Consider the following 15,039-nt stretch of genomic DNA (forward strand, 5'->3'; position numbering starts at 1 on the left):
AATTTTGGAAGGAGGCTTTCATAAATCTAAAGCCAATTCAAAAAAAAAAAAAAAAAAAGGGAGGGGGGGGTTGACTCGTTAACCTGCTATTGGTCAAACTTTGCAAACGGTAACTCTTCTCAGAACCACAACACTGAAGGAAGATAAAAATATCTAATTTATTTAGAGGAGAAAAACATATCAACTGATGCAACTCTGCAAACATAAAGTAAGGGTTGAGGTTAGGAACATTTATGTGGTTGTAAAACAATAACAAAACCTTCATGAGATCAATTAAAACCTCAAACCGACTGCTCAAGTGTGAGCATCTAGCAATAAATAAATAAATAGTTTTGCCTCTTCCCTTATTTAAATGAGACAAAAAAAAATATTAGTTACCACTCTTCTTGTCTGACAATACTTTACAGGCAGTGTGATGCAAAACAACCCTAGCGATGAAGAGCAAACTTTACCAAGTGCTGAAATTTGTGTTTTCTTGTGTGTACTTTTGAGGATTTGTAAAGTAAACATGTTCAACTATTTATACTTTCATCTGTGCGTTGCATTTACGTTTAGGTGCCAAAAGCCTTTGGATCCATTCAGCTGCTCTTTAGAGGATGAATATCTTAATAACTTTTTGAATAATCTTCCCACATCCTGGACAGGGAGCCTGGAACTTATGTAACCTCCGTGCACATGGGAAACATGTGAGCAGGTGAGCCGTTCGTCCGTGGATTATATTACCATTACGCGGTCTCACCCGACACAGCTTGCAGGGCTCCAGCAGCGCCTCCGGTCGAATATCTTGGACCTCCATGCCAAGACTTTCCTGGCTTTCCCCCTCTGAGAGCTGGCCGTGCTTGTGGAAGCCAGACGGGCGCGGCCCTTTGCCTCTACTCATACCTGCTGTGGGAATCGGTCGGTCAGCTGTGGAGTGTGAGGGCAGGATGACTGGGTCTGAGACCGTCCTGCTGCAGTCTGGAACATCGATGCCCGTGTCGCTGTCGTCTTCTTCGTCGTGGGCAGAGAGAGAGCTGCACGCTGGGATGTCGGGGACGGAGAGAGAATGAGCCAGCCGGGGCACGTCCTTGTACCAGTTTTTTCGTAGAGCCCAACAGCGAACGCAGTACCGCTGGACAGGTATGTTGTATTTCCTGCACTCTGTGCACTGCCATGCATCCTGAGGAATGAGACAGCACACAAAGTCAAGTCTAGTTCCTTGACAATGAACTTAACAAAAAGGTAAAAACACAGATCTTGCATGGAGATGCACACCTGTGTGGAGATCTCTGTATCAGTGTCATCACTCAGACACTGAGAGTCTTCATCGGGTTCTTCTTGCATCTAAAAAAAAAAAAGTAAAAGTAAATAAGCTAAGACAACTGTGTCTTCCATCTTCTTATATTAATGTACTGTCTTCCATCTTGTCCTCTCCTCTGGTTTTTACTGGTCTAAAAACAGACATCCAGCTCGTCATTCCAGAGCTACAATCTAAAGAAACACCTCCAGATGAAAACCTTTGAAGAAAATCTACATTAAACAAGGAAGCTGCATACATAATACACTGAATAAATATTGGAACTAAACGTGGCCAGAGTGCATCTTCACTGGTTCCTATGAAAACTAAAACGCAGAATGGATTGGCGAAGTCCAAAATAAACTACTTGCCTCTCGGTCTGACTTTTCCTCCTTGCCTCCTCCATAATCATCATCAACAGAACCTTCTTCTCCTCCACTTCCCTCTTCTAGCGCCGCTTCCTTCATCTCCACACTCACTTGCTCACTCTCGCCCTCTGTCAGAATCCACAAGTCTTCTGTTGTGTCTGACACGATGGCTGTGTCCTCCTCCTGTGCAAGAGACAGCTGATTCATCAGTCAGACTACCACCCACTGTCAGAAAACGATTTGTCTTCAAAATAAATGCGCACCATCAAAAATGTAGAACAAAATGAAACTATTAAAACCTTTATTTGTCTACAACAAATAATAAGAAAAACATTTTGACCGATTTCCTAATGTACAGTTGCTGCTTTAAAGCAATATTTGTAATGAGAGACAGACTGGAGAAAATCCAATGTTTTTCTGAGCAGTGAACACGCCATATGCAAGCGCTACCAGGTCTCTTGAACAACTGTCTGTGTTGACAACACTGTTACTGGCTCAAAATTGACCACTCATCAACAGTGAGACTTGTTTTATATAGACTGCTCTCGTACATCATTACACCGAACACATTTAACAGTTCACAGCTGAAAGGCTCAAATAAAAATAAAAATGGAAGAAATCTGAACCAACTAACATAAGAATATCAGCACCGTACATGCTGTACCAAGTCAATTTGAACTCCAATGACTGTATAAGAGACAAGCAGATCATCATGATGGTGTTAGAAATGCACATTATGTTAGAAGATTGGTTTTGAACTGAGAAAAAAATTATTTCTTAAGTACTCTCTTCATTATGTTGATCAACTGGCAAATTAAATAATTATTTCTAAAGTAAGTTTGTCTATTTTTGTATTAAGCATCATCAACATTTTTGCAATGCCTCAAGTTTCAAACAGGTTATTTTTTTCCTCACTACTGAATCTGTTGTCTTTCCATATTTTACCATTTATTTTAAATGTCAAAGTGTACAAACACATGAGGTCTCTTACTTGGTTTGTATGGATGTCAGTGGAGCCATTGCTCCTGCGGCTATAGTTATTACGCAGATTACCCAGAAACCACCAGGGCAGACCAGAGAGGTCCCACTCTTCCAGCGTGACATCCAGTTTGGGACGCTTGCAGGCTGAGCGAGGCAGGCCTTCAAGAGACTCTGTAGAAGTTTTGAACAGTTAGCTTGTGCTTTCTGGACCTGGTTCCGCTGAGGCGTTCTGATGCCGCATGCTCACCATCGTCTGGATCACGAGGTCGTCTCTGAGAGGGGGTCGGCAGAAGAGGCCCATCATTTCCGGCCACCACTCCTGCTTTGACCACACCCTCACATATCTAAAGAGAAGGGAAACATGAGGGGAAAAAAATTACACCACAGATCCATAACTAGATCCTTGGAGGACTCACAGCTCCTTTTCAAGATGGCCTCAGAGAATTGGGGAGGTAGTAAAAAAGAATGAAAGGTAGAGGACTTAGGACAAGGAAAGGCTTAATTCATAATTTGACTATAACTTTAAATTTAAACAGCAAGTGTTGGTAAAACAAAGAGAAGATTGAAAAACCAGTGCTCCAATTAAAATACAAATAAATATTCTGCAATTTCTCCAAGTAGTGCTGCTTGCAATTTTCAGAATTTATTGTATTTACATAAATGTGCAATCTAAGGAAACAGGACAGGAAACAATATACTACATTTCTTTTTTTAAGAGTAAAAGTACATTCATAGTGGGATAGAAGCGTCTGCATGTTTCACATATTTTAGAACTGTTTTATGTCACAGCTTCAAGGAGAGAGAGAAACAGAAGTCAAAAGACAAATCATCTGAAATTTGATCATCATGAATAAACTACAAATACATAAATCTCTTTGATTTACAAAGCTGAAAAGAACTAATACCAGATTAATTATGTTAAAAGTAGCAGGGCAATTTATCTACAATTGGATTTTTCTGGGGAACAGGAAGAATGGCACACAGGAACAGGAAGGCGGGTAGGCTTAGCATTATTAGGCCTGTACCTGAGCAAGAGCTGAGAGCCTCCAAACTGAAGCAGAGAAAAGAACTCTGAGACAGACAGAGACAGTGACTCTGCCCCCCCCCAATCCACTGGGTGGAGCTGGTGGGTCACAAAAGAGTGCTGGAAGTACCACCAGACCAAACCAAGGATGGGGTCGTACAGAGACGGTGCCACTCTGTACAAATGTACACCAACGAAGACAGCAGACCGTCTCTCACTCTCCTCAGTGCACACAAGCAGAAGGAAGCTTCCTTTACTTTACCAAAACTTGGTAGGAAACGGTTCATAATTTATCTTTAGGAAGAGATGCAAACAGCTGTACAGGAAGCCTGTGAGTCCCTGACTCACGTTTAGGAGTATTGTGTGCAGTGAGGTGAATAAGGTCTCTGTTTCTCCTGAGCACCATGCTTCGGCTTTACCTGACCACGATCCTCCACTCCGCCCTCTACACACTCACGGCCCACAGAAAGATTCTCTGCAGCGTCTGCATTTCAAATGAGACACAGTAACAAACAAAAGGACACCCCCCTTTTAATCATACGAGTACACACTCTCTCACTATGGGCTTCAGATATGTGGAGCCTCTTCACTCGATTTGAAGAACAAGCTGGACAACATTTCTTCTGGCCCAAAAGAAAACCCCTGCATCCTTATGTGATGCAAAAACTCTAAGGTATGCTTTTCTTCCCCCCATTTTCTTAAAAGAGAAAACAATATGTAACAATGTGGAAAAAAAAAATGTCCTTGTATTCCCACATTAGTTCTCACAAAATATGCCGCAACATACAAATAAAAAATGGAGATTCGTCAGACAAAATATTCAAAAATATAGAAAGGATTTCAAGCAACAAACAGAGTAATCACTTACCACTACAGCCAAGCACAATCAAGTACTTCTTCAGCATTTCATACACTGGGCTGTAAAATGAGTCAATTACAATTAGTTTATGTAAAAAAATATATATACATATTAAAACAGTTTTCTATCCATAAGAGCAAGGAAGTTATGAGTAAAGGTAAATACCTTGGATTTTTGACAGAGAAGCTTTCAACTTCCAGAAGTTCACCCAAAGGATCATCCTGGCAATGGACAATGTGCTGCCTCTGTTTGTCATACAGTTGCTTCCCCATGATATATTGACCCAGATAGTGCATCACCTAAACAAATTAAAGGATAGATGCTGATTTTTTTCATTGTGTGCTGGAGGTGAACTTTTCACCCTCTTTGAGGCCCAAAACTTAAATATACAGCATTAAACCAACTTCACTCTCACAAACATCATAAAAGTGTATGAAAATTACTTTTTTTAACCCTTAAACCATCATAGTTTATGCAACAGAATTTACACAAATCACAAAATTTATTTTCTATAAAGAGTAAAAGTCAGATGTGGTATTGTAATGTTGCAATCAGCTGATTGCAGTTCAACAAAGGCCTGTTAAGACTGAAATCAGCTGGGCTGAAGGAAGGAAATATGTAAAACATGCAGGGTAGTGTGCCTTGAGGACCAGGGTTGGGAAACACTACTTTAACATGTCATAAAGTCTTCACTAAGTGATCATTAAACGTTGTGAAAATAAAAATATAAACAAAAAGAAAATTTTGTTTATAAATCCCATTCAGGATGTTGCTAAATAGGAATCTAAAGATATGTGTATCCTGCTCATTGTCTTAAAAGCCATGGCTACCATATCATGTGCAAGGATTTCTACGTCTCCTTGCCATGTGCAGGGGAGCTTAGTCATCACTGCTGCAGAAAGAGTGCCGACACACCTTCAACATGATGCAACCAAAACGTGTTCTAAAATGACACTGTGTAGTTGTAGGCTTTCGACAAGCATGTTTGTAACCCAGACGCCCAAAGTAGACTCATGACTCACATTTGATCGGGAAGCTCACCTCTTTGAGAGTGAAGACATCCTCCTGAGCTCCAGCTACACGCAAGATCTGCAGCAGCGGGGCTTTTGGTTTCACCTAAAGCATGGGGAGGAGGGGGAACAAAAACAAAAAGGATTGTTTAGCATCAAAATGAGCAATAACTAAAGCTTATGGTGTCTGGATTTTATGATATTACCTGATTACCCTCTCCAGGAAGCGTCCTGCATGACGAGCTTGAAGCCTGAGGCTGGGCCGACAGGGAGCTCATAGTAGAAAAACTAAACCTGAAATAGATTACATAGATTACCAATGCGCACATATAAATATATTGCGCCAAATACTATTTCTTGTTTGACAGAGTTATTATGATGTTTTTAAGTCCTACTTCTACACAGTCATGTAGATAGGGTCGTTTCACCAATTACTTTCCCTTTGGAGCCCGCAGGTGCGATAGCACAATGCTAACGTAACCAAGAAACCCGTTCGAAGAGTATATCTGAACATAACGTGACTACATTACTGAAATGCTACTGTAGACCAGACAAGGCAATGGCACTTGCTAAAGCAACTGGTGCATCTGCAACAGTTCCCATCAACCGCAGCTGCCACGCCAACATTGGCTAACGTAGGCGGCTAACAACAGACACAATAAATACCTTCGTTACAGATATCTCACCGTTTAGAGTTGGCATTACTTCTCAGCAGCTACATTGTTTCACTCGCACTCTGTTTCCGTGGCAACGAGTCTATATAATATAATAATAACAGGAAGTGAATGTAAAGAGATTTTAGCACGAGCTAATGCTAATAAATAAAAAAGTGACGGTTAGTAGAAGTGCAGCTTAAAACGTCTGTGAACTTCCGGGCATGTAAATGAGATGTAGCGCCCCCTGTTGTTCAAAGTAGGTGTTACTTTAAAAAAAAAGGTGGAAGTCTCTATGTATGGAAGCCAGTTCCCGACACTCTGGTGAAAAAAAAATCAAATAAATTATGTCATTATAATGAGATAGCATCTCTCTATAACGAGATACTATCTCATTATATCTCAATATACGATACGATCTCAAAATAATGAGATTATTTATTTATTCTTTCTTTTTAAAGAGTGGCGGAAACGGGCTTTCATCTCGCTTCATACAACCACTTTTTTTATCTCTAATTTATTTATTTTTTAATTATGCAATTAAAGTATGGGAGTGGGCATTGGTTCTTGTTTCAACCACAGTTTCATTAATTGCCCCCTCCTTCTTGCAACCTTTTCCTTCTACTACACAATGAATGACATAAGTCTCCTGCTTCTTATTTGTAAGCTTTTTTAAGCTGAAATCTTTATCTACTTGCATACTCAAATCACTATGAAAATATAAAATAAAAGTAGGCATAGTCACTAGGTCGAGGAAACATCACATTTTTTGTGTGCAAGGAAAAATTTCTTAAAGTTTTTAATATACTCTGTGTTTGTGTATGACTTCTACTATATGTCTGTCTTTTCTAGCTTTTTTCAGTACAATTAAACTGCAAGTTGTGATCTTGTGGTTATATGTACTGTTGAAAAAAAGTGTTTTTATTCTAGGTCTGACCTGAGAGTTGCAGTTATTTTAACAGAACCAAGTAAAAAAAAATTCTAAAACATTTGAACCCCTTCTTTGGATGTTTTATTAGTTGCGCCCTCCTCCCATACAGTTCTCCTTAAACACAAGCGATGCCTGTTGTTGCTTTGGGGAGCTCAGTGGGTGTGGGGAACCAAAACAAAAAGGGTCAGGAGCTGAAAGGAAACACAGCATTTCACACAAGAGTCTCTGGAAGATGAAGAGTCTGCAAGAAGGCATGGCTGCAAAAGGACTGATTGTGATGGTCCTGGTCACCAACATCTGTGAAGGAGGTGATATTAATGACATCGCAAGAGGAAAAGCATTTTGTCAACCATTGTCTGTGCAAAATGAATGCATTCCTGTCAAATATTTATCTGGCAGCACTCCTTGGGAAATCATCAGCGTATGACTTCCTGCAGAGAGTGAGAGAAAGGCGTGGACTGGAGTGTTTTCCTGGAGGATGCAGCACTGAAAACAGTGAGGCTGAGGAGCTGACAGACGTCAATGTGGGATATGTAAGTACATGCAAATTTCACAGCTGTGCATTACGCCGCTATCCTCTGAAACTAATTTTCTTTGACCATTGAAGCTAGAACACAGCAAACACATTACTACTTACAGCATAAATGTAAAAGCCATTCAAGGTTGTGATATAAGCAATTTACACATCTTGAGTCTGAAAAATAGTCAGCTGCATAGTGATAATTAGTGATGTGTTATAGTATCACAAAACATCAACAGATATGTCTAATTTGTCACCTTTAAGACGAACAATTTCAATGGCTCTCAGAGTTTCATCTAGCTCAGGTTTAAAAATTTTAACCTCAGAACTGAATTTTCAAATATTTTTAAAGGATTAAATGTCTTAGAATTTCGCTAAACTTAATTTTGCTAAATTTAAACACAAGTTTGAATGCAAGTAAGCATGCAATGTCAGCAGAGGAAGGTGTGCATGAAAATCAGGTTTCTTCACCAAGTGAGATTCAATCCTTATGAAACCAAACATTATGAACAAAGAGCACATCCAGAAAACGCACTGAAGAGCAGAGAAGCAGTCCTCTGTTTAAAGGGGATAAGATGTAACTCAGTCAAGCATGTCAGCGAGGCGTTTACCATTACCGTGTTCTGACATACCTGGCTTTGCAAAGTCATTAATGTTACTCTGTTGCTTAGTGAACCTGCTGCATATATCAGATGTCCCAAGTGAAAGCCTGCAGAAAGGTTGAATGTGTTTAAGAAGTGGCTTTGAGGGTCGAGTTGGCACCCTTATTGCTAGTATTTGTTTTGAAGCATTTCATAATAACCCTTAATGCAAATCCACAAATGTTTTCTTTTTTTAAACAACATGTAAGTAAATAAGAATCTTTCGATCAAACATTTATCACAGGAGGAGAATGGCAGCATCCTGTACCACGAAACTGTGGCCAGTAAAGAAATAAACTATGTAAGCTCTTAGAGTCTGACACTGAATAATTACGTCTTACTCAAAGGTTTGCTTCTGTATTTTCATTCTTATTTTATTTTATTTTATTTTTTTCAGAAACCTGCAACTGAAACTGTGTTGGATGAAGGATCTGGAAGCCAGGAGGGAAAACTAAACATAAGATAATGTTTGGTTTCTCAGAAGCATTTTCACACCAAGTTTAACCTTGCTTGCGTCTCAGCAAAGAAACAACAGAGAATGTTAGAAATACATTTTTGCAGTTCTGAATATGCATAAGCTTGTGCAAACTTTAAGGAAGTTTAAAGTTTAAACAGAACAGGAAGAAGAAAGAAAATGGAACAGATTTATATAAAAGGAGGAAGAAAGCATAATTAATCTGTTGTCACCAGTTCAATTTTTTAATGCGGGGTAAAAGATTTCAAATACTATAAGCAAATACTCAGTTTAGTGAGTAAATATGTATAACTTAGATCCTTGTGTTGACATATAATGGGTTATATTGTTGTAGTTGAATAGAGTACACACGCCACAAACACGTATACTTGTGTATGTGTGTATAACGTGTGTATAATTACTCTGTTATTAGGTCTATGTCTTCAATCTAATCTCACATATAACAGTCAAATAAAGTTTTTACAGACAATCAAATAAAGTTTTTTATATACTAATTCTGACTTATTTTGTTAATCTTTTTGCAGTAAAACATATGTTGTATATGAGGCTCACAAAACCATACCCTCACCCACAACAGCTATCCGTGAGGTCATTTCTATATTTAAGGTCACAGCACTAATAACCAAACTGAAACATTCTTTTACTAGTGCATTAAAAGACAGCTTAATTATTGCTATTATTGTTGTTGTTATTACTATTAGACATAATTGTAGTGTGTAGATGATAAAGGGCCTTTGAAAACAGAGTTGTTTTTGTTTCCATTTATCACATGCTGGTCACGGGTTTGTATAGCTCCTTTTCTTTGCATTTCTCTGCCATAGAGCCTAACAATATAAAAAATACTCAGATTATAATTTACACTATAGTGTTTTTATTTTGGGGGGGTAAACCTAATAGTTGGATTTACATTTGAGGTTTTATCTCTAATGTGACATTTAGGTACTCGTAGGCTCTTAAAGACCGGTAGAAAACAATTGTTTTCAAATGTTCACTCTAATCTCGTATTTTCGTTCTCAACGTAGTCAAAGAGAGTTGTTTAATTCAATACAACATCTACTGTTTACTAAACCTATTCTGAATAATTCACTCATAGAGTCAGTCCAAAATTTATACGACTATTCGGAATTAATTTATTTTGCCATGTAAACCGTGCCGGTGGTTTTTCTGCATATTAGAAACTTCAATGCAAATTCTGGTAAAGCAAAAATTAATATAAACGTCCCACTGGTTTTGATAATTCTCTTTTATTTAATTTATAACTGTATAAATCTCCCATTTCTGAAAGCCCCTGAAGGCACCAGATCGAAAGACAGTACTTGGTGTTACAGCGGCTGGCTACACACTTTACAAACAAGAAACAAAAGCGACAGAGTCGTTCAAAGGAAACCAGTTTCACAATGTAAGTATTTTATGCGTTTACTCAATATGTTTAAGATCATACTTTTCATAAAACGAGGGTTTATTGGATATAAGAGCAATACACGTCATACAAAAACAACGCCCAAAACTTTTCTGTATTAGCTTGCAACAAGTGCTAATACTTTAGCACCACTTCTCAAATGTAAATCAGCTAAGCTAAGCTAAGCTAAGTATAGCCGTAAAACATTGAAACATTTTAGCTGTGTTTCCTATAGACATTTTCTCCATTCCTTAGTGAAGCACTTTGACAACAAAAAGAAAATAAATTTTGGAAGTTCTTGTAACATCCACAGCTGTAAAATATAGCTATTAGCTGGGAAAGATTTGATAGTTTGGAGGCTAAGTAACCGTTTCCCTTAGTTGCAGCTTTCCTCCGTTGGTTGGCCTTTCTCCAAAACAGTTACGTGGATCTTTTTAAAAACAGTTTTCCAACATACTTATTGATTTTGTTCATACAAAGTTATTGTTTGATAACTTGTACTCTTTAATGGGACGTACATTTAGCTTTAATAAAAGGGAGATATTGATGAAAAATATTTTTGACCTGAACCAAGGAATATTTCAATGTGTTGTCAACAATAATTGTACGTAAGATAAGTTGTTACCCGGAGTGGCTAACTTACGTTTGCAGTTAATAGTTGTCAGTGTTTTTATGTCTGGAAAATAAAAATTCTTAACCCTTTCAGTTCACATTCTCTCGATGATAAATTTTTATTATTTCCATGTCCATGTTACTGAAGAAACTCAATCTATTCATAATTTCTTCCACTGAGGTCTTATGTTGACATGTCAGATTTTTTTCTTTGTATTTCTAAGCAACTGAATTATGGTGCACATTAGGATTGCATGCTCGATATATAATAAACTTGCTGGTCCTCCATTTTCTATTGGGTTAAGAAAAACTACTTCTAGCTGGGTTTTAGTCCCCATGAAATTAAAATTGGAATCTGCAGGTGAGACTTAAAAAAAATTGTCTGTTTGTTATCGTTCTGGAAAAGCTTGATCTCTATTGCTACCATCAGAGAAAGTGGATATTTTGTACATTACGAAGCAAATACGCTACAAAGTGTTGTTCTTTTATAATTTAACATATCCAAATTTTCAGTGCTATTTATGCAGGATGCAATGCTTGCTAACACCCTGAATTTGTGATTTATTTTCACTGTACACCCTGGTGCTATTGCTTTTTTAAAACCTCTTATCAACAGACTTACATATTCAAAATGCTGGTATCTTAAAAACATTTCCATTACATCACCAACATTTCATGCATGTTGAACTTTTAAAGTGGACTGATGTTCACACCCGATGTCTATATTTATAACTGTCCTCCTTAGCAAATCTATTCTCTCCAGAAATTATCAGGTTGATACAAAAACTACACAGTGCATTTAATAATGTGCATGCGTTTTCTTTTTTTATTTAATCATAGCGTAAATCCTCGTGTTTAACGGCTGAAGATAATTTCAGAAATATCTTATGAATCAAGGATGTTTTTTCTAATTCCACTTTCTGTCACACCGTTACTGAAATTTAGCAGAACTTCTCGTTCCCTCAAATTTCAGTTCCAGGTGATTGATATTAGATGCTGTACAATAATTTTACTATGAAGTAGTAAAGCAGTAAAATTGTTGCTCAAAGATTATCTTGATTGTTTACTTATAGTTTGAGTTATCCCATGGACAATAGGATAAATATTATATATTAGCTTGATGTTGTTAATGACATTATTTTAAAAAAGGAATAAACTGGTTGTAGCAGCTTTTGGGTGGTGTCATGTGGTTAAGGCGATTACAGTAAAAGGCATGTGTAAACAACATAGCATTCAAAAAGAATTGGCTTCCCTACTCCTCAGTTTTACATGCTCAACCTTTCTTCTTGGCATTTTTCATCCTTCCAGCCCCGATAGACTCACTAATGGAGCTAATGCAAGATTACTCATGAAACATTACATAAATGATGCATGTTGCTGGAGATGTTCAACGTAGTCCCTCCAACTTTATATCAACAGTTAAGGACTTGAAGGTTAACAGGCAAACCTTTGTGATGTTGCTGGTGTATAAGTAATTATCAAATCTGGTCAGGTGTAAAGAAAGACAAGTACCGAGATCAAAATAGGTGAGATTTGCTTAGCTTCCTTTGGGATATGTAAAGCATTTGTTTTGTTTTGCAATATTTTAAAAATGAAAAATCCTGATTACTAAATATAATTATCTAAAATTTTAAAATGATGACTTTCACCTACGGATGCATGCTATATCGGCATTAACACCAGTACCAGTTGATGTCAGTCATTATTAGTAACCAATGTTTACTCTCACCTTGTTACTCTTTGTGTTTGAAGAGGTAAAGCAGGTTGGCCATTTGGCATTTGTTTGGGCATGTTATAGTGGTGCAGTACAGGATTTTTGGTGTTTTAACTAAGCAGAGAAGCAACATTGTTTAGTCATCGGTTGTAACAGCAACATTAATATCGGCTATGAATATTGGCACAAATTCTCACATCTGTGGGCCACACTTTCAACATCTTCCTATGCTAACGTTCCGTGCGTCATTGTGCCTTTTACTCAACAGACAGAGAACTGAGATGCAGAACTGAGATGGAGATCCGAATTAGGCCACAGCTCCACCTTAGATTTTGGTTAGGAAGGCCATCATAGACAACAATGGCTGCAAAATACAGAAGTCTTGCTGTTGGGGGAGGGAAAAAAAACAAGGCCATAGTATTAAATCTCCACCACCATAGTTGAACACAAGATATTTGACTTCATCTGCTTTTTTTCCAGTTGAAGAGATGCTAATTATATCATAATGATTTTGCTTCATGTATTCTACATACTGACAGATGCTCTTTTGGCAGGATAAACAATGGGTTCTTACTTGTTTTAATCATTTAAAAGTTAGTAGGTGATTTGGTTTATTGAATGCAAGTAATATGCTGTACATTCTTTTCAGACATTTTGTTTTTGTTTCCAGATTAGTTTTGTTCTGAACCCATTTTGTAATTATCACAAAACATTTTTGGCGCAAAGGGCCAGTCAGTTTTCTGTCGCCACACAGGTTACCTGGTAAACTGCATATTGAGTCTTGTGAGTCGATGTATATCCTTAACTAAATGTTTCAATTATGCATAGACTGTATTCAGATCTCCATAAGGATAGTCCCGTGGTGGTGTTGTCACTTCACTGTAATTATGTGTCTTGTCAAAAGGCGGCAGTATACTACCGCTGTGCAAAGGCTTTTAGGGCAAGGAAGCACAATACTAGAAACCTGCATACTGTAGTGTACAGTTTAAAAAGAATAAATTACTGTTTTTAGTTTAAGTTTTAAATGCTATCAAGGTAGTGCAACTTTTTGTTGTATTTAGATATAGTAACATTTACATAAGAGTATTAAGCCAGAATTTTGCTACAAGCTTGGGGTAAAAATTCATTCTCAAAACATTTTAAAATCTAGTATATTCTAAAGAAAACTGTCATTTACATAATTATCTTCATTATTTTTATTTTGAATTTGTCTTCTCAGCACTGGGTAAATATGTTTACCCAAATATTATGTAATATACCTGTGTCCTTTTTTGTTGTTGTTTACATCATCAACGTATCTACTATGTTATTGCATCTTGATCACCAAAATCTATATAAAGTTTGTACATCAGTAATAATTAGTCCAACTGGTTAAATCCAAAGGCATGCATATTGTGAATGCCTAATACATTACAAGGTTTCCCCCAGAGAATTTGCTAAGCCCGGTGGTCGGGGTGACGAGACGGTCCACCGGTGGTCCACCGTGTTTTTGTATTAAAAGATGTTAAGGTGACAGGAAATGTGAAAGTATTACTGTGTAATTATATGTTACGGGAAAAGATCTCCAGTGAAACGCTATTTAAACCCGCAACTAGTCTAAAAACAACAAATTTGCACTTCTGTTTAATCCAAATTAAGTCAGCAGCTCCGTCAGGCCCCCATAAACGCTAATATTTTAAAACAGACCACAGATACATAAATGTAACACTGGTTTATTGAGATGATCAATGCTGTTAAATTTGATTCAATTGTTTAGGCATACATAAATTAAATGATTTTAAATTGTTTAATATTTAAGTACAAGATTTTAAGGAGCTGGCAAGTTTACTTTGTAAAACTTCAAAGAACAATATTCATAGTCCCCTAACCCTAGTTAGATTTTTTTGTTACCATAGCAACAATCTGATGCTGTGAGTTTAATCTTTGAATTTGCAAATATAAATTGGTAAACTGTGATTATAAATTATTGCTTTTTAGGCTGGCCAATTAAACTACTCCCTTCTCCCATATTTCACTAAATCTAACACAGAAGCTGTTAGAGGTGCTGATGTTTTTAGCAACAAAAGGGGCCCCTAAGTCAGATTCTGCTCCAGGCCTCATTCACCCTTGGACCGGCCCTGCATGATGAGGTAATCTGCTGCATTATGCAGAAATGCGCAACAAACGGGAGATTTAATTCAATGCTGCTAATGTGGCTTTAGTATCTCTTCCATTTCGTGTCTGCTGAGTTTTTAATAAGCGTCACAGAAACTATTCTGGTTGGTCGAGTTTATGGGACGAGTTTCTCAGATCTCCTGCGGCCGCGCGTATTAACTCTAAGTAGACAATGCATTTGATATGGTTTGATGCATCGTGTAACCGTAAAAATAATAATAAAATAATATAAAATCAGTGTGATGCGTGACTCCGAGGAGAGCGTTAAAGCTCCTCACCAGGTTGAACCTGCATGATCAGGTTAGCGCTGCTCGTTATCCACAAACGCTCCGGCCAACCGGGACCACAGACATGAACTTTACAGGGAAGACAGACACAGAGCCACACGCTGGGCAGCGTGTTGAGATGGAAACGCCACATAT

The 15,039-nt window shown here is 37.6% G+C and overlaps 2 protein-coding genes across 4 annotated transcripts in view; one reads left to right on the forward strand and one right to left on the reverse strand.

The window, feature by feature from the left end:
* Nucleotides 1-139: 139 nt before the first annotated feature.
* Nucleotides 140-6,393, reverse strand: mdm4 (MDM4 regulator of p53). 3 transcript variants are annotated; one of them, XM_015036724.1, is made up of 11 exons: nucleotides 6,205-6,393; nucleotides 5,725-5,812; nucleotides 5,550-5,624; nucleotides 4,674-4,807; nucleotides 4,518-4,567; nucleotides 4,069-4,133; nucleotides 2,873-2,969; nucleotides 2,636-2,796; nucleotides 1,648-1,842; nucleotides 1,255-1,323; nucleotides 140-1,159 (listed from the first exon to the last, which is right to left on the reverse strand). In XM_015036724.1, the coding sequence occupies exons 2-11, from the start codon at nucleotides 5,794-5,796 to the stop codon at nucleotides 590-592; spliced, it is 1,488 nt and encodes a 495-aa protein (XP_014892210.1). In that variant the 5' UTR covers nucleotides 5,797-5,812; nucleotides 6,205-6,393; the 3' UTR covers nucleotides 140-589. The 3 variants fall into 3 exon arrangements, with proteins under 3 accessions (XP_014892210.1, XP_014892212.1, XP_014892211.1); XM_015036726.1 differs by having other exon boundaries at nucleotides 1,648-1,827; nucleotides 6,205-6,392; XM_015036725.1 differs by lacking the exon at nucleotides 6,205-6,393 and adding an exon at nucleotides 6,089-6,110.
* A 3,641-nt stretch (nucleotides 6,394-10,034) lies between these two features.
* Nucleotides 10,035-15,039, forward strand: part of vamp3 (vesicle-associated membrane protein 3 (cellubrevin)) — an 11,851-nt gene continuing 6,846 nt past the window's right edge. The window contains exon 1 of the mRNA XM_015036727.1: nucleotides 10,035-10,137. Coding sequence (XP_014892213.1) covers nucleotides 10,136-10,137 — 2 coding nt within the window. The 5' untranslated portion in view covers nucleotides 10,035-10,135. The remainder of the gene's footprint in view (nucleotides 10,138-15,039) is intronic.

Source organism: Poecilia latipinna, unplaced genomic scaffold (genome assembly GCF_001443285.1).
Source record: "Poecilia latipinna isolate Pla-1442-1.1 unplaced genomic scaffold, P_latipinna-1.0 Scaffold377, whole genome shotgun sequence".
NCBI classification, from domain to species: Eukaryota; Metazoa; Chordata; class Actinopteri; order Cyprinodontiformes; family Poeciliidae; genus Poecilia; species Poecilia latipinna.